Source organism: Protopterus annectens, chromosome 11.part0 (genome assembly GCF_019279795.1).
Source record: "Protopterus annectens isolate FY-2018-M chromosome 11.part0, PAN1.0, whole genome shotgun sequence".
In the NCBI taxonomy this organism is placed as follows: Eukaryota; Metazoa; Chordata; order Ceratodontiformes; family Protopteridae; genus Protopterus; species Protopterus annectens.
This window is the reverse complement of record NC_056745.1, coordinates 924,623,192-924,645,416: the sequence shown is the minus strand read 5'-3', so window position 1 is coordinate 924,645,416 and position 22,225 is coordinate 924,623,192. Positions and strand designations below refer to the sequence as shown.

General features: G+C 41.9%; 1 protein-coding gene across 2 annotated transcripts in view; it reads right to left on the bottom strand.

The window, feature by feature from the left end:
* Positions 1-1,654: 1,654 nt before the first annotated feature.
* LOC122815644 (uncharacterized protein C17orf98-like) overlaps positions 1,655-22,225 on the bottom strand; it is a 78,006-nt gene continuing 57,435 nt past the window's right edge. For both annotated transcript variants that reach the window (XM_044088316.1, XM_044088317.1), the window contains exons 3-4: positions 9,089-9,188; positions 1,655-1,856 (exon numbers count right to left, since the gene is read on the bottom strand). In XM_044088316.1, coding sequence (XP_043944251.1) covers positions 1,696-1,856; positions 9,089-9,188 — 261 coding nt within the window. In that variant the 3' untranslated portion in view covers positions 1,655-1,695. The remainder of the gene's footprint in view (positions 1,857-9,088; positions 9,189-22,225) is intronic.

Genomic DNA, 22,225 nt, shown 5'->3' with positions numbered 1-22,225 from the left:
CATTTGGTTTTCCCAACCCATACAAGCTTCTATATTAACCACAAGAATTTTTATAAACAAATTATTTAGTTCCCGTCACCCTTGTGTACGTTCATGTCCTGAGTAATTATTCTTCTCTTTTTACATTTGTGTTATTGTTAAGTCATGATTTTCATGTCAACTTTTTTTTATACAAAAATAAAATTTACCAACCTCAAGTCTTGCAGATTCTGATTACCTTTTATAATGAGAGGAACTAAGATGAAAGGCAAGTAATCTGCTAATGCTGCAAGCAGCATAATGGATTGGAATATGCCTTTAAAAAAAAAAAAAAAAAAAAAAAACACACACTCTCTCTCTCTCACACACACACACACACACACACACACACACACACACACACACACACACACACACACACACACACCCTAGTCTAACCAGAGAGATCATCTGCCAAGATCACTAATGCAGCTGGTTGTGGCTTTAACCAAGGTCACTAACCCTGTATGATGCGGCATAAATCGTGAAATATGTTACAGTAGCCCGAATCATAACCTGTCCAACACTCTGCTCATACTTGCTAATAAAGCTTGGCATTTTTAGACATCAATAAAACACTTTTTCATTTACAGGACAGAAAATCCTTCCAACAGAAAAGATGATGCAATGACAGTCTGAAACATACTAAACTCCTCTACTACCTCATTTCACCTAGTGCTGCAAGTTAACTTTTTTCTCAGAGCTGGGATGTAAAAAACTGCATCTGGAGCACACACTAGGGAAGTCATCTTACCGCTTAGCACAGAACAAGTGCTATCCAAATGTACAGCCACTTTATACAAGGGAGAGTAGGCTCACTTTTGCTTAGCTATCCAAGCCCATTACACCACAGAAACCCTACACAAATCTTAGAATTTGATTTACTTTTGGGGTTATTCTAGTACACTGGAATTTTTATAGAACTATTATTTTTCCTGTTTGAATATCACAACTGTTTTGTTTCTTAGTACAAAGATTTTTATATCTCTACAACAAATAAGTTTATTTTGCAATAATATGCAAACTGTGGTACTAAATGAGTTATTTATATTTGCAAGCCATAGCTTAACTACTTTATTCTGCAAAGAAACAAAGGCTCTGCAAAACAGAACTCAGTTCAATTTTCTAGACATAAAATGTGTCAAACTAACCAATGCTTTATTAAAGCACTGCATTATGCATTTCAGCATTTTTTGAGTTTTCTAGAAGTTGTAATGAAAAACATGTCAGAATAACCGCAGGATGGAAAGTAGATGGCAGCTTTTAAATGCTTAAGAATCACTTGAATTAAACGGAATGCTTTCTTTAAGGCCAAAGTAAAGGCCGGACAGATCAAAATACTTTGAGGAATGAGTTTGAACAGTGGTTCTAAAACCAAATGTTTCATATTTTGATTTTTATTTCTTTTTATAGGTTCACTTTTGTTACGTATTTCTACAACTTTTAAAATGTTCACAGCTCTGGTCTGCAGACATGTCAAATGGATGAAATTATAAAATTAAAGTTTTAGAAACCTTAGTTGTGACTATTTTTGGCAATGTTTTCAGTACCTGGATGGCTTCATGCATTGATAACCAATTTGTTTCATATGTTTAAGAACTAATCATAAATATTAAACAAATCTAAGCAAGCTGGATACTGTGTTGAAATTCTTTATTAATAACAGTTATTCAAGTATTAGTGAAGGGGGAAGGGAGTTACTTCCCCAAATTTTGAAGTCTCATTTCTCAGAGAAGGTGTGTTCCTCCGATACCCATATCTCCCATTAGCAGAAACAACTTTTCGAATATTCTTAGCCATAAAAGCAACATGTCCATCATTTTGCTCAGAAGAATAGCCTGTGAACAGAAATTGAGGTAATGATTAGAAGAAAATAAAACGTTTAATACACACAATTCAGTAACACAAAAAATATTTGGATAATAAGATCAGTGAGTTGAGTAAGAGTATACTTACCTATGCCACCATATCCCAAGCCAAAGCTTTTCAAATAATTTACACCTAACTAGTCACTCATAGTGTACTCAATGTCATTCGGTTTATTTTAGAAAATTCTGCCACTGGGACAGTTTTTTGTGTGTGTTCATTCAGAATCCACATGCCTCATAACTAAATATACTCTTCTATCTAAAAGACAGTTTTCTCACATTCATAGATGCAGTCTTAAGATACAGTGCCCAGACGAAATCCAGTTTATATACTTTGATGAATCGGATTCATCTTTGAAAAGAATGAATACACTTGAATAGTAGGTGGGACAGTTATCTGTAAACATATTCTCTTTCATTCATTCATTCTTATATTCAAATCATTCTTTAATTACCTATTTAATTCAAATCGGGGCTGTACCAGAGCCTATCATGGTATACAAATGAGTGTAAAGCAGACACACATACTACCTATCACAGGATGCACATGCACCCACACACAGTACCCACTGCATGACATATAACATATGTGTAAGCATGAGTGCACGCACACACACATGCACTACACATCCCAGGATGCACATACATACATATACACACACACACCTAGTACACAACACAGGATACACATGCACACACACCGCTCACATCACAGGATGCACATGTACAAACACTACACATCTTTCATATCAGAGGATGCACACACACACACACACACACACACACACACACACACACACACACACACACACACACACACACACACACACACACACGCCACAGGATGCGTATGCACAAATGGTATACATACAAACATCTAGCACATATCACAAGATACACGTGCACACATTGTACATATAATGGATACACACGTGCACACACTTGCATGGAGTATACTTAACAGGATGCACACTTGTGCATGGCACACACACCAAATGCCAATTTGGAGTACTTTCAGTTCACTAATGTTCATTTCTTGGAAGTAGGGGGAATTAGGATCACCCAACAAAATCCCATGTTAAGAAGGGAATACTTGCAAATTTCTCTTAGCTCAGGAACTAAACTGACACAGTCAGTCAACCACTTCATGCCATCAACATTAACCAAAGCTCAAAAAATCAACTGTGAAAAAGCTTCAATAGTGTAAGGTACAATTTAATTTGCTTGTTAATAGTTAATTGATTTTGGGGGATCATTTTCATCCACAACCCATTCCACGAGGGTTCTGGTAAATGTAATATACATGGCCAATTTGGAGTAGCCAAACAATCAGCATGACTTCCAGAGGTGGGAAGGATCAGAATACTCAGGACATTGACGGAACAAGCAGGCTCCAACACAGTTACTATCCAGTGGTCAGAAGTGAACCCACCCATAATGCTGCATTCCTTTCCAAAAGACTTGTACGAGAAACTTAATCAGATAAAGCAACTCTAAAATGTATGCTGCACTGAACACATCTGTAATATAAAGGCACCAGACTTGTAGTTCCAATGTCAAAAAGAACAGTGTTTCATGATGTTTAGACAAAACACAACAAAAAGGAATATAGATTACCATCAGTGAGTTTTAACAGAGATTTCAACATAAGAAACACATTCAAACGTATTTAAGAACATGACATATGCAACAGGGGAAAAAAAAGGAAAGAGAGCAAAACTGCTGAAACAGAAGCTGGACAGGAAAAGACATAAATTAAAAATGGGCAGTAGTGATCTGCAAAAGCAAGCTAGAAGCAAAATCTAGAACAAAGGATGCTCCTGACCACAGCTAGACAAACACTGCATATCGACCTATTACTGATCAATTTACTGCACATCAGCAAGTCAAATGGCATCAGAAAAAATGAGCACAACTTAGATCTATGGATGGGAAACAGAAAATTTACCTCAGGACTGCCCCATGTAATACTAATGGACAGAGGCAGCTCCTAAATGCTTTTCCCCATGCAAACAGTAGATATAAAATGTGTACACACCCCTGTTAAAATGCCAGGTTTCTGTGATATAAAAATGAGACCACAATAAATCTTTTCAGAACTTTCGCTACCTTTAATGTGACCTATAACTTGTATAATTTAATTGAAAAACAAACACATCTGTTAGGGGAAAACATAAAAAATATATAATAAGCTATTTGCATAAGTGTGCACACCCTTAAACTAATACTTTGTTGAAGCACCTTTCGATTTAATTACAGCATTCAGTCTACCCAGGAGTCTATCAGCACGGCACATATTTGCCCACTCTTCCATGCAAAAGCACTCCAAATTTGTCAGATTGAAAAGGCATCTCTTGTGCACAGCCCTCTTCAGGACACCCCACAGATCTTCTATTGGATGTAGGTCTGGGCTCTGGCTGGGCCATTCCAAAACTTTAATTTTCTTCTGGTGAAACCATTCTTTTGTTGATGTGGATGTATGCTTCGGGTCACTGTTGTGCTGAAAGGTGAAATTCTTCTTCACCTTCAGCTTTCTAGCAGATGCTTGAAGGTTTTGGGGCAAAAGTGACTGGTATTTGGAACTGCTCATAATTCCCTCCACTTTGACTAAAGCCCCAGTCCCAGCTGAAGAAAAGCAACTCTAAAGCATGATACTGCCACCACTATGCTTCACCGTGGGTATGGTGTTCTTTTGGAGATGCAAAGTGTTGTTTTTACGCCAAACGTACCTTTTGGAATTGTGGCCAGAAAGTTCAACCTTGGTTTCATTAGACCATAACATATTTTCCCACATGCTTTTGGGAGACTTGATTTATTGTTTTGCAACTCTTATCCGGGCCTGGATGTTTTTCTGTGTAACAAAAAGGCTTCCATCTTGCAACTCTACCCCATAGTTCAGACATGCAGAGAATATGGGATATTGTTGTCACATCTAGTACACAACCAGTTTGTGTCTTTCGGCTTTTCCCGGTTAGGGGTCGCCATAGCGGAACTCCAGTCCGCTAATGATTGGCAGTAGATTATTACGTACTGGCTTGCCGGGCCTAATGCACAACCTTCAATGAAGCCATCAACGCTGTCGCTACATAGAAGATGCTCTGAGAATCGAACGGGCAATGTCTAACTGTGAGGTGACAACGCTACCGCAGCACCATTCCTGCAGCTTCTTCAGTGTTGGTGTAGATCTCTTGGCAGCCTCCCTGACCAGTTTTCGTCTTGCCTTTTTATCAATTTTGAAAGGACGTCCAGTTCTTTGCAATGTCACTGTTGTCCCATATTTTCTCCACTTTTTGAGGACTGTCTTCACTGTATTCCATGGTATATCCAATGCTGTGGAAATTTTTTTGTATCCTTCTGCTGACTGATACCTTTCCAACGAGATCCCTCTAATGCTATGTAAGCTCTCTGCGAACCATGGCTTTTGCTGTAGCAGGCAACTAAGTAAATGTCAGGAAAATCCTACTAGGACAGCTGAACTTTTTTTGGGGTTAATCAGGAGTCTCATTAATTGATGGAAGGTGTGTACCCAAGAAGAACAAATCCTGTAATTAAATCAAAAGGTGCTTCGACAAAGTATTAGTTTAAGGATGTGCACACGCTTATTGTATGTTTTTTATTTTTTTTTAGATTTTTCCCCTAACAGGTTTGTTTGTTTTTCAATAGAATTGTACAGGCTATAGGTCACATTAAATGTGGGAAAATTTTGAAATTATTTATTGTAGTCTCATTTTTTTATATCACAAAAACCTGGCATTTTAACAGGTGTGTGTACACTTTTTATATATCCACTGTAGGTCCCCTCAAGTTATCTATGGTATGATCCCTGTATTCCCATTACGGGTAATATATATTTATTTATTGACCATGGAATGAGTAAGGCCAATCTATTAAATGGGATAAGTTATTTCAAGCACAAGAAGGGAAACTGCCTAGGCTTAAAATGGCCCAGAAGGGTAGCTAGCCTAGCACTTAGCTATGAACCTATATCACAGGCTGCATTACTAGAAGTACATATCACAGGCTGCTTCGCCACACTGTACACAGGCACAAACATGGTACCCATCTCAAGATGCACAGGCATACACAAATGGTGCACATAAGATGCACATACAGTCATATGTAGTAGACATAAGAGTTCAAATGCATGCACACTCACAAGCAGTACCTATCACAGAATACACATGCACACAAACACACACATGGTACACATCACAGGATGCTCATACACATGATAACCACAGGGTACATGATGTACATACAAGAAAAGCATACATCAAAAGATGCATTGCACACATATGGTACACAAATAAACATGTGAATGTGCGAATACACACAAAACATACATTACAGGAAGTTCATACACATGCACGCATACACACACCCCTAATACACATCAAGAGATACATATGCACATACATTATACACAAAAGCATATATAAACTCACTGTATATCACACACTGCACTGATACTTATGACACACAGCACACACATAGCACTAATCACATAATGTACAAAGGGTACACATCACAGCTTGCATATACTCAAAGTACGCAACACAGGATGCGCAGCACGTGTAAAATACAATAAATGATGCACATGTACACATATGGTAAAGAAAGGACGCATATGTGTGCACATAAGAGATCTCACAGGAAGCACATGTATGCAATAGGATGCACATGCACACACACATACTACAAACACACACACACACTACACTACACATTGCATGCTGCACTGGAACATACATAAAATACACTGCACAGGCTGCATTCACACATACACATACACACACACACACACACACACACACACACACACACACACACACACACACATATTACAGCATGCATATATGCACAGCAAACAACCCAGGATGCATACAAATGCAAAGAACACATCAAAGGATGCATCTGTGAACACGCAATATATGTATCACAGGAAGTGCATGCATACATGTGATTCATAATATGATGCACACACACACAGTACACATCACAAGATGCACACACACAACCCCAATACAGATCACAGGATGGACTTCACACATGGTATACAATAGGATGCATATACACAGACACTACTGATCACAGGCTACACTGGTATACACACACCCACACACATATCACACGCTGCATTTTTACATACTCAGCACATATCAAAGGTTGATAAAAAAACATTGAGACGCGTTACTTAAAAACCACAAGCCAAATTTAATAACACTGTTTAAAAGATAAGACTTCATCAGATAACATAAAATAGCAATTGATAATCTTATTTAACATTTTATATCACGACTGCCAAGCCTCCAAGACTAGAACTCTCAAAAATGTAAAGCAATATGCACATTTTATCATATAAAAACCTTAAAAAAACTTGATTCAAGTAAACATTATTGCACAATTTGCAATATCGAACATTGAAATAATGAAGAAGTTATTAAAAAAATCCCTATTCCACTTAATTATATCAACAACTATTTAAAGGACAAGTTTATCTTCAAACTGCTTTCAACTTCAGCAGATAAGATATGGAAGACAATTCATTAAGTTCTGGACAGCTTCCAGCTTCAATAACAGCTGCTAGTACAGTTCCCTTTTTTACGCATGAAATGAATGAGGATGGTATTGCCTGTTTAGATGTATGGTTGGCTAAGGACAGAAGGAGGAGATGTAATTCTGCCGGGATCTGTAGGAAGCCAACATATTCAAACATATTCATACACTATACTAGTTTGCACCCCATGACGCAAAAAGGTACACAAAGGATGAACATGTGTGCACACAATATAAAATCATAAAAAGTGTATGCTCACACTATATTCATTAGGATGTGCGCATATGTACACACACGCAGACATCACAAGATGCACATGCATGGCACACAAACACAGTACATATCTCAGGATGACCATGCACGCTTGACAGGATGCACACTTGTGCATGATGCATACACGTGCTGCAAATGTGGTGGTTTTCAGTTCAACCACACTCATCTGTGGGATGCAGGGGGCAATGGGAAGAAAAGGTGGAGTACAGGGAACTATGGTGGCAGATAACGTTACAGGCCACCACTCCACCTGGTTTAAATGAAAATGTATCCCTATCCCCTGTTTTGAAGATGAGAGCAGCTAAATTATAAATTATATGCATGTTTTACGTAAATCCCTAGTTCTACATGTACTTCTCCTTGGATTTAAAGTTTTATTTTATATATCCATATATATATATATATATATATATATATATATATATATATATACATACATATATCATTATTATAGTAAAGTCTGCATATATCTCATTATTATAGTAATGTTTTTATTAACTGGAAAGGGGATTAAAACAATGACCACTAGAGGGAGACTGATCACTGCAAATTGCCTACAGATTCCCATTATGTAGAAAGTTTTTATGTACAAATTTTATCTTAAAATGAAACAAATCAATTATTGTATTGTATTTGTTGTGTTTTAAACTATTTTAGGGATCATGATTTTATTTATTTTTAATGTTACACATCACTTCACAATTCTCTATAATGTGATGAATATTCATGAATGTTATGATAATCAGGTTTTTAATCGGTTGTCTAATTTTATTGGTTAACTTGTTTCAGGAGGGTATAAAACCATTATTGCATCTATCCACATCTGATACTTGAAAGAAACAAAAACGCTGTTGTTTAAAATGTGTATGCATTAATGCATGTGTATTCCATATTAAAACTGCACTAAGTGGATCCGTTTGGCTGGCTTCACCTTTCTTGAGTACCTTGGACTTGGTTTTACTAACATGTCCTGTTACGTCTTGTTTTACAATTACCCTGATACATAATTTTCTTTATGCATGTCTACTTATCCACTATTATTTGATGCTCACTGTGTGTGGTTGTACTAAGTCTTCTTCCCAGGGCACCACAAAAATGGGACTTCCCACTGGAATGTTCTCAGTGAACAAATGCAGATAAATAAATAAATAACTAAACAAGTAAATAAAATAAAGCGACTACATGAGTAAACTAGTTAAATAAATAAATAAATAAAAGAAAGCAACTACTTGAGTAAACTATATAAATAAAATGTGCATGTAGCTATAACTACATTTTATGGAACACAAAAACGGCACATCTACATGACAAAGTGAAAATTCAAAAAGTTGGGGGTGGGAGCCCTGAGAAATATTTACAAAAGCATACCTACCTGTACCTGCTTCATTTCTACTCTTCAGCTGACGCTGACAAGGTCCATGATTCTGAAAATAGTCAGATGACCATCCACTTGCAGATGTCCCAAAACGGGTCTAAATTAGAAGAGATAAGAAAACACCACAAGTTTCAAGCTTCTCTTACTTATCAGTGTTGGACAACTGCTCCTTATCTTATTTATTTTTAATGTATCTTTTTTCAGAGATGTGCCAGATAGGCAACCTATACTGCATTTACTTTCACTCCTGATGTGCTGCCATAGGTTCACAGGTAGGTACTATGCTATCGGCCCAAGGGCCTAAGTAAGCCTAGCCAACAAGGTTCCCTGGCTTACGCCACCCAAGAAAGTTATTTTTCCTGTGCCACTGTCGAGCAGAGACACAGAAGTGATCCCCAGGGTGTATTTCCTATTTCCCACCCACTCATCAAGAGTTTTCTTGAAGAGTGCTAATGAAGAACTTTGCTTGACATAGATGGGTAGCCTGTTCCAGAGTATGGGAAGTCTCTGGGACAGGAATCTATCCCTCCAGCATGTCCTGTTTATTGTGGTGACAATGTTTAGGTCCCTAGAGCATGTAGCTCGGAGGGATTGGGATTTCTTTAGATGTAGCATGCCCAACAGCTCTGGGTTTGACATAGCTTTATATGTTAGGCAGAGATCACCTCGGAATAGGCTATATGCTACTGAGTAAAGCTGGAGTTTTTTGAGGCGGTCAGTGTAGGGCATTTTCTTTGAGGCCAGTAATCCTCTTTGTGAGCTACTTCTGTGGCCTTTCCAGCTGCTGCAGATGTCTTGTGAGGTACATTCCAAAAGGGGCGTTGTACTCTATAATGGGTCTAATGAGTGTCGAGGACAGGGGCACAATGACCTCTTTTTTCCAGGATGAAAACCCTTTTATGATGAGATGTGCCTCGTAGAAGGACTTCCTGACTACTGTGGCGATGTGACTATCAAAGGAGATACTACTGTCCACCTGGGTCCCAAGGTCTCTTATCACGCATTCGGTGTTAAGTAGATTGCTGCCTATGTGGTAGTTCATGGGTACAGAGTTTTTACCAAAGGGGATGACACTGCACTTTTTGGCATTGAGCTAGAGGCCATGGCTCTGACACCAGGCATCTGTCTCAGCGAGGCCCTTCTGTAGGATGTCCACATCATTTGGGGACTTGACTATGGCTTCTAGTTTGCAGTCATCTGCGAACTTCATTAGCCAGAGGCCTTCTGTATTTGACATCTACTTCTCTGAAGTACAGGCTAACAGGAGATGTCCCAGGACGGAACCCTGTGGTACTACACTTGTCACTGCTTTGAGGTCAGATTTCGAGTCTGCAACTTTTACAGTGTGGGTTCTGTCAGTAAGCCAGTTGGCAACCCATCTTGTGACGCAGGGATTTATGCCTAGTTTAGTGAGTTTAGCTATAATTCCAGAATGGGGGATGGTGTCGAAAGCCTTGGCGAGGTCAAGATAGGCTGTGTGAACCACCTTACCCTTATCTACGGCTTTGGTGACTGCCTCAAAGAAGTCGATCAGGTTCAGGAGGCATGATCTGCCTTTCACAAACCCAAACTGGGTGGGATCCAGAGTTTGGAAGTTACCAATGTCTTTGTTTATGAGTTCCATGATGATACGTTCCATGACCTTGCAGACCAGGCTCGTCAGGCTAATAGGTCGATAGTTCCCGGGATCAGTGGTGGCTCCCCCTTTGTGGAGTGGGATAACTGTTGCTGTGCACCATTCAGCAGGCACAAAGCCTGATGCAAGGCTATTATTGAACATGGTGCTTAAGTGGGGAGCCAGTTCATTCTGAAGTTCATGTAAAACGCAGCCTGAGATGTTGTCCGGTCCCATGGCTGCTGTGTTTTTGGCTTCAGAGAGTGCAGCTTTTACCTGCGTAGTTGTGATTACAGGGACTCTGCATTCTTCCTGTATAGATATAGCCCTTTATGGGGTGAGGGGGGGTAAAGTTAGCACTGAACCTATCTGCTAGGATGTTGGCAATATCAGTTGGTTTTATAATTTTCGTACTGTTGTGCTGTAACTCAGAGCAGCTCTGGGTGTTGCCATCGACATTCTTGACATGGCTATAGAATGCTTTGTGGTTGTCCTTAGAATTAGTGGCGATTTTGTTTTTGTAGCTAGCTTTTGGAGGATCTTATAAAGGATCTCAGCTTCTTACTGCGGCCGGTCAGGGAGCTCCTCCACTATCGGGATTTTATTCTCTTTTGCAACAGTTTCTTCCTTCTGTTGTACAGTTTGTTTATGGCAGGGGACCACCAGATTGGCTTCATTGTTTTGGAGGCTAGCATCTTGGTTCTGTTTGGGATAGCATGATCCATGTACTCGTGTAAGTGCTTATAGAGTGCATTTGTGTAGGATTCATCAGTTGTAACTGTATTGTCCATCTGCATGGGTGTCACGAAGTTCACCATTTCTGTCTTAAGAAGCATGAAGTTGGCTTTGGAGAAATTTTTTACCGTGGCTTCCTTAATGGGGGGTGGGGGCGGGATGTGGATATCAAGGGTGATTAGCTTATAATCGGATCGGACCAACGAGGAGTTGACTTCAGGTGTGGAACACCGGTCACTCATGTTGGTAATGACTAGGTCTAGGATACTGCTGCCCCTGGTGGGGGTTTGAATAAGTTGATCCAGGGCATTGGAGTTTATGAATTCCAGAGAGCGTTGAGCTAAGGAGTTGGTACACAAGTAGTTTTCCCAGTTAATGTTGGGGTGGTTGAAGTCGCCCATTATTAGGGTGTTTGGTTGAACCCTAATATTTTCCAGTACATCAAGAAAAGAGTGGGGATCCGTAGCAAGCTACAATTTAGATTGCAGTTTTGCCCAGAGTTAGTTGCACTTGGATAACCTCGGATGCATTATGCTGAGCAACTAGCCTGGAGGTGTGGATATCCTTAATGAATATAGACACCTCCGCCTTTGGTGTTTCTGTCCAGGTTACATGGCCGAAAAGTGTGGTATGAGTTATAGCCTGGTAATGCAGGGGTGCTCTCTGGAGCCTTGAACCAGGTCTCAGTCACTGCACAGATATCGATGTTCTCCATTTTAAGTAATGCCTCAAGTGAGTGCATTTTGAGATTTAGACTTCTAGCATTGAGTAGCATTACCCACAGTTTTTGCTTGCCTGTTCCTGTTACAGTGGTGAATTTGTTATTTGAACCTTGCCTAAAAAAGGCACTATAGGGGCAGCAAGAGCCTTAGCCAGTATCCGAAATCCCAGGGGCGACAGGTGGAGGCCTTGCCTTCCACCGCTTTGCACAACTACCCAGTACACTACAAGAACTGAGTCAAGGCCGAGGGTCTCGCCCTACCCACTGGTAATGGAAAGTGTGCATCCTTTTACACCTGAACATGTATTACTCATTCTAGAATTACTGGGTCTCATTGTTTGTTTACTGCAAACACTTTACATATTTAATTTATTGTTTACCAGAGTAGTGCACTGATCTCAATGGATCACTTGCAGACATAACCCAGGTGAATAAGATCACATAAGACATGAGAAAGCATATTTACAAATTAATGACATGCTAAAAAAACATATTTATAATTTCATGAATAATATATAAACTTTAGGATAAGATACAGAAAAACAGTTTACAATGGCAAAACATGAGTCCTTGCAAGAGAGGGAAATATAAGTAGCAGATCCTCTGGGTTTTTCAATCTACATAAATTTTAAATTTTGCAATATTCTCCATCAGAAGTTATTCCATTAACTTTAGCCTGCCTTCACTACTCTAGGTGAGTTTACCTTACAAGCTTATATTTTCTGGTAATGTGAAATGCGGCAGCATTTGTCCTTCACCTACAGAGAAACTTTGCTTTAAACCACATAGGTTTCCACTGGCTTATATGATATCCATAACAAAAATGTATTGGCACATCTGAAATTGTTATAATGCCACGGGCTGTCCAAAACTACATGATGTGGTTGTGGGGGGAGGAGCACCGATACTGTTGCTCTAATTTTTTCAGACCTTCAAAACAACCATCATCTGCAGCTGAGTATTTTAACTTCAAATAGTTTTAGAGGCCCTAAATAAGGATGTAGAGTTTGTGAAGGCTGCCAGCCTAGTTAGATACAATTTTGTAAATAATTCAATTTAATTTGTAAATATTAATATAATCCACAGGCTTGCTTTACAAATGTAAGAACTATGTATTATGATTAAACTATATATATTATACTGAGCTACAAAAATGTAAATACAGTGCACCCTGCTGGAGGAAAGCTAAGTAAGGAGTCTTACAACTGTGTTGGATCTCAAGCTCAGAGACAGGATGTCTGGACCAGAAAATTCTATTATTTTACGACGGAGATAATTGCTAGATTTTACATGTAAAAGTGTGTTTTATTGCTGTGGCTTCCTGGCCTGGTGCACCTTACAAAGAAATGTAAATTTTGAGTTTCTGTTAGCTTGGGAACTAAAGGAGAAGTGATAAAAATGATGTAATGTGAAATGACTCAGCAATACTGGGTGTTATACTTTCTCAGAAAGAAGATTAGAGTTTGTCTGAAGCGGAAAACAACTCATCAACACGTTGCCTTGTAAGTAAAGTTATTTAGGACATAGTATCTCAGAGTTAGATAGGAATTTAGCTAGATTATAGGTTCATATATTAGTACTAAGCTAACTGCCCTTGCGAGCCATTTTAAGCCTAGCCAATTATCTCTTGTGAGACTCAAACCTTGCACCTTGTGTTTGTAAGGCAAACACCTTAACCATTAGGCCACCCTCCCAACCTAGCTGTTTTCTATATTTATGTCAGACTATGCTACAGTATGGTTTTAAAGCATTTTCCTGTGATTTCTGAACTCTCTATCAGCACTGCATTGAATTGACGAGTATTGCCTTGATTTTTTTGTTAAATATTTTTAAACCTTTCAAAATGTGGCTGTTTTGTGTAGAAATAATTAAAGCTCTAGAATACTTGCATGTATTTGGTGATACTGTACAAAGCAACTCCAACAGCCTTGCTGTTCATCACACTTACTAAATGGATAATAATACTGCACAATAAAATTGGACACCCTTAGCAGTAGCAGATAAACAGTGGTTGGTGGTAGTGATTTCTACCTTATAGTCTGGAGAGAAGGGGGCATAGCTGGAGAACCTGTGCCAACCTTCCCCAGGAGTGTCTATGTGTTTGTATATAACTCATACCTCAGTGTGTGTGCGTCAGCCAACCGGGCCAAAACAGACATGATTGCAGCTTTGGTCACAGCTGCATCAGAGAATAGCAACCAGGACGACAATCAGACTGGCCATTGAGATGTACAACACTCAGACAATGGACAGCCCAACCTTTCTGCAGAGGACTTAAAAATCCATCTGGAGCTAAACAGACTTGAGTTGGAGGCCAGGCATTTGGAAACAGAAGCAGTAGAGAGACTGAGACGTCTGTAGGCTGAGGGGAATGAGAAACAGCCACACCTGGAAGCTGAGGAGAAGGAGAGGCAGAGGCAGCACGAAAAGAAGATGCTGACTCTTCGACAGAATCATGGAGGTAATGGGGAAGGGAGTAACAGAACCCCAGAAGCACAAAAGGTCAGAAATTTCTTCCACAGTTTAGAGGGGGATAATTTTGATAGTTTCATTCATATGTTTGAGTGGGTATGCAAACAGTATGATGTTGACCAAAGTCTCTGGGTAAGGTTCCTGACCCCCTTACTCCATGGTAAAGCTGTAACTGTGTTGTCTAAATTATCTGATCTTGAATTTTTGATTATACTGATGTTAAGAAGTGTTTGCTAGAATTTTTTAAGCTAACACCTGAAGCTTATAGGAAAAAAGGTTTGTGAACATAGACACAAGGCAGATGAAAGTGTGTGTGAATATGTTGCTGAACTAATCACTTATTTTCATAGGTGGGTGAGTGAATGTCAGGTCACCCCTTTTGGAGGGCTGGCAGACATTTTGGTGAAGGAACAAGCCCTTTGCACTTTGCCTGAGGACATGAGGATCTGGTTAGCTGACAATGTGCTACTTCAGATGAGTTGAAGAAGAAGGGAGACCTATACCTAGCAAGCAGGGCATCACTGCACAGGAAAGGGACACCCAGTGCTGCTCATGGGTCTAAAGGAACACATGGTGGGCAGTCCAGACTGCCCCAACAGAATCGGAGAGTAGCAGGGGAAGCCTCTAGTCCAGGTACATGTCCAGGACCTAGGGTTAAATGTTCTGAATGCAACCAGTGAGGCCATATGGCATATAGATGTCCACAAAGGCATGGTGGGGAACGAAAGGTGAGGGAGCCAGTAAGTGGCAGAGACAAAATGCCAATAGTAGGTTGTCTTGAGACAACAAGGGTACCAAACTACCACCAGAGGTTATATCCTAGTGAAATGCAAACAGTCCATTGCTAAGACAGACACAGCCTCTGACATAACCATTGTGAAGTCTGCAATGGCAGAGGAGCACTACTTGCTTAGGCAGTCTACTCAGGTCAGAGCTTAAGAAAGGACCCCTTCCAAATACTTTTTGGCTAGGGTTCACCTTTACTGGGTGGGTGGAAAAGGAAGCCAGCAAGTAGGTGTGTTTGAGGATATCCCTGCAGATGTCATGATAGGGAGTGATTTTGATAATGCAGTACCATGTGCTCATGCAGTTACACGCAGTCAGGCTTGGAGACAAGTATGCTGATCTGGTAGCCTGGGGGAGACCCAGACAGACTGCACACTTGCAGCCAGGACTGGTGAGGTGATTACTTCAGGGAGAGAGCTACGCTGTAGCAGTGAGACTGAAGGTGAGCCACAGTTGCTTGTGGGTACGGATGGTCCCTTGGACAGACTGACTGCAAGGGCAGAGGGGAGTAGTAGCACCCAGGCTGACAGTGAGGCACTGCTGTCAGAGGATACCAGACTTCCTGTGGAAGGGGAGCTGGGAAGGGTTACAAAGAGAGAGTTGAGACAGGCTCACCTCTCCAACCCTACATTGCAAGGCCTGAGAAAGGTAGCTAGTGAGGTATCCAATTCTCAAGGGAAGGGGGAATCTGTATACTGGGACAAAAGGTTACTGTATAGAGAGTGGACCCCTGATGGAGGGCTAGAAGGGGAGAGGATACAGCAGTTGTTAACGCCTAGAGCCTGTCTGGCACTTCTAGCCATAGCCCATGAAATTCCCTTTGCAGGTCATATGCGCATAAAATGTATAAAGAGATGTATTATGCAGAACTTTTATTTGCCTGGGATTTCCAGAGATGCAACAGGGTACCACAGGACCTGTGAGCAATGCCAAAAGGTAGGCAAGGCAGGAGACAAGGTGAAAGCTCCTTTGATGCCTTTGCCTGTGATTGAGGAGCCATTTCAGAGGGTAGCTATGGATATTGCAGGGCATCTGAGTATCCAAAGCTCCACAAGGGAAAGGTATATCCTAGTGGTAGTAGATTATGCTACCAGATACTCTGAGGCAGTAGCTTTCTCCTCCACTGAGCAGAAAAGGTGGCAAATGCTTTGTTAGAGATTTTCAGCAGGGCAGGTCTCCCAAAAGAAATACTGCCTGACAGGGGTGCCAACTTCAAGTCAGACTTGCGGGCTTGTCTGTGAAGTACTGTGCGGTGAACCACCTGAAGACCACCCCCTACTATCACTAGACGGTCTTGTTGAGAGGTTAAACTCTACACTCAAGTCCATGCTATGGGCATTTACAGACCAGTTTAAGAGGAGTGGGACAAATATTTGCCCATCTGTTTGCTTACAGAGAGGTTCCCCAGGAATCCACAGGTTTTTCATCCTTTGAGTTGTATGGGCATAGGGTGAGGGGATCTCTAGATTCAATTTGTAATGAGTGAGAAGGTGAGTGTGAATCTCATAAGGAGTCTGTTGTGGCATATGTCCTAAACCTCAGGACAAGGCTCAGGGAACTCGTGGGCTTGGCCCAGGAGAACCTGGCAGAAGCCCAACTGCAGAAAAAGATCTGGCATGACAGGAATGCTCAAGCTAGACAGTATGCTGTAGGGCAGCAGGTAATGGTTCATACTCCTGTCAGACACAGCAAGCTGCAAGCAGTTTGGGAAGGACCCTACAAGGTGGTCAGGAAAATCAATAATGTTAACTACATGGTAAAACTGCTAGGCAGGAGGCAGGGGGCACAAACTGTACCATGTTAACATGATGAAACCTTACCAAGATAGCACTGTGCTGAGTATTTGCAAGTGCACTGCAGGAGGAGTCAGAGAGAGAGCTGGTGACTCTCCTCCATGAGGCTTGGAGTGACACCTCAGAGGAACATGTAGCAATGTCCCAGCAACTAACTCCTACCCAGGTTTGAGAAGTCCGAGCAGTGTTACAGGAGTTTGGGGACATGTTCACAGGGAAACCAGGGTGCACCCACAGGACCCCAAAGGCCTATTAGGCAGGTCCCTTATAGGGTGCCTGAGAGAGTCAAACAGACTCTGAGGGAGGAGATACAGGAAATATTGGAACTAGGGGTAATTCAAGAGTCCAATAGTCCCTGGGCCTCCCCAGTGGTGCCAAAGAAGGATGGCAGCACCAGGTTCTGTGTGGACTACAAGAAATTAAACAGTCACACAGAGTCAGATGCTTACCCCATGCCTAGGACAGATGAAGCCCTAGAGCAGCTGGGTGGGGCTAAGTATCTTACCAATACTGATCTTACCAAGGGTTACTGGCATGTGCTCTTGACTCCTAGTGTTAGAGAGAGGTCAGCCTTTGTGACTCCTTTTGGCTTGTATGAGTTCACAAAGATGCCCCTGGGGATGTAAAATGCCCCAGCAACTTTCCAGAGGCTGGTAGATCATATCCTAGCAGGAGCAGGAGGGCTTGCCCTTGCTTACCTAGATGATATGATGAAGGTGCTCTTGCCAGGAATGGCTGTAGATGGCAATGTCAGGGAGGCACTGAGCAGACTACAGAGAGCAGGGTTGACCATTAATCCCAGAAAACACCAGGTGGGTACGGCAGAGGTCTCCTACCTGGGACAGAGTGGGGAGTGGTAAGATCAGGCCAGAACCTGCCAAAGTGGAAGCCATTCAGGCATGGCTTGCACCTGTTACCAAAAAGCAGGTGAGGGTATTTTTAGGGACAGCAGGGTACTACAGAAAGTTTGTCCCCAGTTATAGTACCAGAGCTGCTTCCCTCACAGACCTGACAAGGAAAAACAGGCCAGATAAGATAGTGTGGACCACAACATGTCAGCAGGCATTCCAGAAGCTTAAATAAGCTTTGGGAGGACCCCGCGTTAGCCAGTCCAGATTACAGCAAAGAATCTGTTGTGCAGGTAGATGCTTCAAACCATGGGGTGGGGGCTATACTTGGCCAGATTTCTTCAGAGGGAGAAGAGTACCCAGTGGTTTATCTCAGTCATAGGCTCCAACCTAGGGAGGAATGCTATGCAGCTGTAGAAAAGGAATGTCTAGCCATAGTGTGGACACTGCAGAAACTTTGGCCTTATCTGTATGGAAGGAAATTCACTGCAGTTACAGATCACAATCCCCACACATGGTTACACTGAGCCAGCCAGCAAAATGCCAAGTTGCAAAGATGGAGCCTAGGGTTGCAAGCATATATGTCAGTGCAGCACTGCAGTGGGATGAGCAATGCCAGCACAGATGGGCTCTCAAGACAGGGAATGGGGTAAGGTATACTCAGGTAGACCTAACCCACTCAAGCAACGCTTCTCAAGGGTCACTTGAAAAACTAGTTTGAGTTCTCTGGGGGGGTGGGAGATATGTGAAGGCTGCCAGCCTAGACAGATAGAATTTTGTAAATAATTATATTTCATTTACAAATATTAATATAATCCACAGGCTTGTTTTATAAATATAGAGAGAACTGTGTTATGATTAAACTATATGTTGCACTGAGCTTCAAAAATGTAACCACAGTGCATCCTGCTGGAGGAAAGCTATTAACTAAGGAATCTTACAACTGTGTTTGATCTCAAGCTCAGAGACAGGATGTCTGGACCTGTAAATTCTTTCTATTGTTTTAAGACACAGAGAACTGCTAGATTTTACATGTAAAATTGTTTTTATTGCTGTGGCTTCCTGGCCAGGTGCAGCATACAAAGAAATGTAAATTCTAAGTTTCTTTTAGCCTGAGAACTAAAGGAGAAGTGATAAAAATGATGTATTGTGAAATGACTCAGCAGTACTAGGTGTTCTCAATTTAAGAATCTCTCAGAGAGAAAGGTTGAGCATTTTAGATTTTGCCTTAGGTTCATAGTTAGGTACTATGCTATCTGCCCGAAGGCATTTATAAGCCTAGCCAGAATGTGCTGGCTTTCACCACCCCCCTTAGATTAGATCCCTGTGCCTCTGTCCAGCAGAGCCATTGAAGTGATCCCTGGGGTAAACTTTCTGTTTCCCATCCACTCATCAAGACTTCTCTTGAAGAGGGTTAGCGAGGTGCTCTACCTAATGTAGATTGGAATCCTGTTCCAAAGCATGGGAAGTCTCTGGGACAGGAATCTATCCCTCCAGCATGTCTTATTCATTGTTGTGGAGAGGTTTAGATCCCTGGAGCGTGTAGCTTGAGGGGATATGGTTTTCTTTAGTTGGAGCATGTCCATCAATTCTGGGTTAGACATGGCCTTGTATGTCAAGCAGAGATCACCTCTGAGTACGCGGTTTGCAACCCAGTACAGATGGAGTTTCTTCAGTCAAGCTGCATAGGGCATCTGCGTGAGGCCAGTGATCCTCTTAGTGAGGTACTTCTGTGGTCTTTCCAGTTGTTATATGTGTCTTGTAAGGTACATCCCAAATGGAGCATTGTACTCTATGATGGGTCTGATGAGTGATGCATAGAGGGGCCCAATGACCTCTTTCGATCTGGTTGCAAACCCTTTTCTGATTAGGTGGGCCACATAGAAGGATTTTCTAACCACTTTGGCAATGTGATTATCAAAGGAGAGGTTACTATCTACCTGGGTCTCCAGATCCCTTATTACGTCTTCCATATTTAGGGGGCTACCACCTATGTGGTAGTTTGTGGGTACTTTTTTTCCAAAGGGGATGACTATGCCCTTTTTGGCATTTAGCTTGAGGCCATGGTTTTGACATAAGGTATCTGTCTCAGTGAGACCCTTTTGGAGGCTGTCTGTGTCAGCCAGAGAGTCAATTATAGCCCCTAGTTTGCAGTCATCTGCAAACTTGGTCAGCCATAGTCCCCCTACGCTTGCCTGTACCTCTGAGAAGTATATGCCGAACAGGAGGGGTCCTAGAACTGAGCCCTGGGGAATGCCACTTGTAACCGGTTTAGAGTCAGAGCTAGCTCCCACAACTTTTACCATGTGGGTTCTGTCCGTGAGCCAGTTGGCAACCCATCTCGTGACGTAGAGGTTTATGTTCATGCTGGTGAGCTTGTCTATAATACCTGAGTGGGGAATGGTGTTGAAGGCCTTTGCAAGGTCTAGGTAGGCTGTGTGGACTACCTTTCCCTCATCTATAGCCTTGGTAACTGTCTCAAAGAAGTCCACCAGGTTTTGGAGGCATGATCTGCCCTTAAAACCGAACTGGGTAGGGTCCAGTGCTTGGAGGTTTCCAATGTCTCTGTTAATGAGCTCCATGATGATGCGCTCCATAGCTTTGCAGACCAAGCTAGTCAGGCTTATAGGGCAACAGTTCCCAGGGTCCGTTGTGGCTCCACCTTTGTGGAGTGGAATAACCACTGCTGTGCGCCACTCTGTGAGCACATAGCCTGTGCAGAAGCCGAGTTTAAACAGTGTGTTTAGGTGAGGGGTTAGTTCATCTTTGAGCTTGTGTAGGACGCAGCCTGGGACACCGTCCAGTCCCATTGATGCTGTGTTTTTGGCTTTGGAGAGGGCTGTTTTAACCTGAGTGTCTGTGATTTCAGGGGCACTACATTCTTCTGGTATAGTTATGGGACCTTGCGGGTGAGAGGGGGATAAAGTTTGCACTGAACCCGTCTGCCAGGATGTTGGCTATATTGGTCGGGTTCAGTGTATTTTGTGCCATCCTGCACTAACTCCGAGCAGATTTGAGAATTGCCACTTAGATTCTTGACATAGCTAAAGAATGCCTTGTGGTTATCTTTGGAGTCCATGGCAATTTTTCTTTCGAAGCTAGCCTTGGATGATTTTATGAGGGAACGTAGTTTCTTGCTGATACTGATCAGGGATGTCTTCCCTTCTTGGGATTTTACTCTTTTCTGTACTAGTTTCCTCCTATTGTATAGCTTGTTTATGGCAGGGGTCCACCAGACTGGTTTCCTTTTCTTGGAGGAGTCTTGGTTTTGTTTGGGATAGCACAATCCATGCATTCCTGTAGGTGATTGTAGAGTAATTAGTTAAAGGATTCTGCAGCTTGGACAGCGTTATCCTTTAGCATGGGGGCTTTGAAACTTCCCACCTTGGACTTAAGTAATGTGAAGTTTGCTTTTGAAAAGTTTTTCACAGTGGTTTCTTTGACTAGGGGTGGTGGCGGAATGTGGATATCCAGAGTGATTCATTTATGGTAGGATCTAACCAGCGAGGAGTTGACCTCCGGTGTGGAACACCAGTCGCCCATGTTGGTGATGACCAGGTCCAATTGGATGCTACTCAGGGTCAGGGTCATATCGGCCTGGGCTACGTGATCAGAGAGCTCCTCCATGTCTCTTTTCATGCAGTCCAGGGACGTATGACTCAGGTCATTCACACCAACATGGACAATGACAGAGTCACATTTGTACTTGTTTTGACCTGAGTGCTTGTGTTATGTGGCGGATTCTGGCACCCAACAGGCAGCTAACAGTAACCTTCCCTTGTGAGTGGGACGTCAGTGTGCCTGACTACAGGGAGTCACCTATTACTAGTGTGTTGGGTATGTTACTTTGCCTTAAGGGCTGTGATTGTGTGGCACACTGGTTTTGTTAAGTATGTGTTTCATGGTTTATGTTGGGGGGGGGGTGGAGGTTGCTTGGATGTCTGCTTTGGAGGTCCCTGTTGCTTCTGCAGATTTTTATTTAGAGCCTCCGAGTATATTTTCGTGTATTTATGTGCGTTTTTTTGCCGGTGCTGGTTTCATAGGTCTATGTGAGACTGGTGGTGTGATGCAAGTAATTCCATTCTTCTCTTGACTGCCTGGTCCAGTCTTGGGTTGAGAGAGCTTAGCCTCCAGTTTGGCTGTATAATTGCATCTTTCGCATGT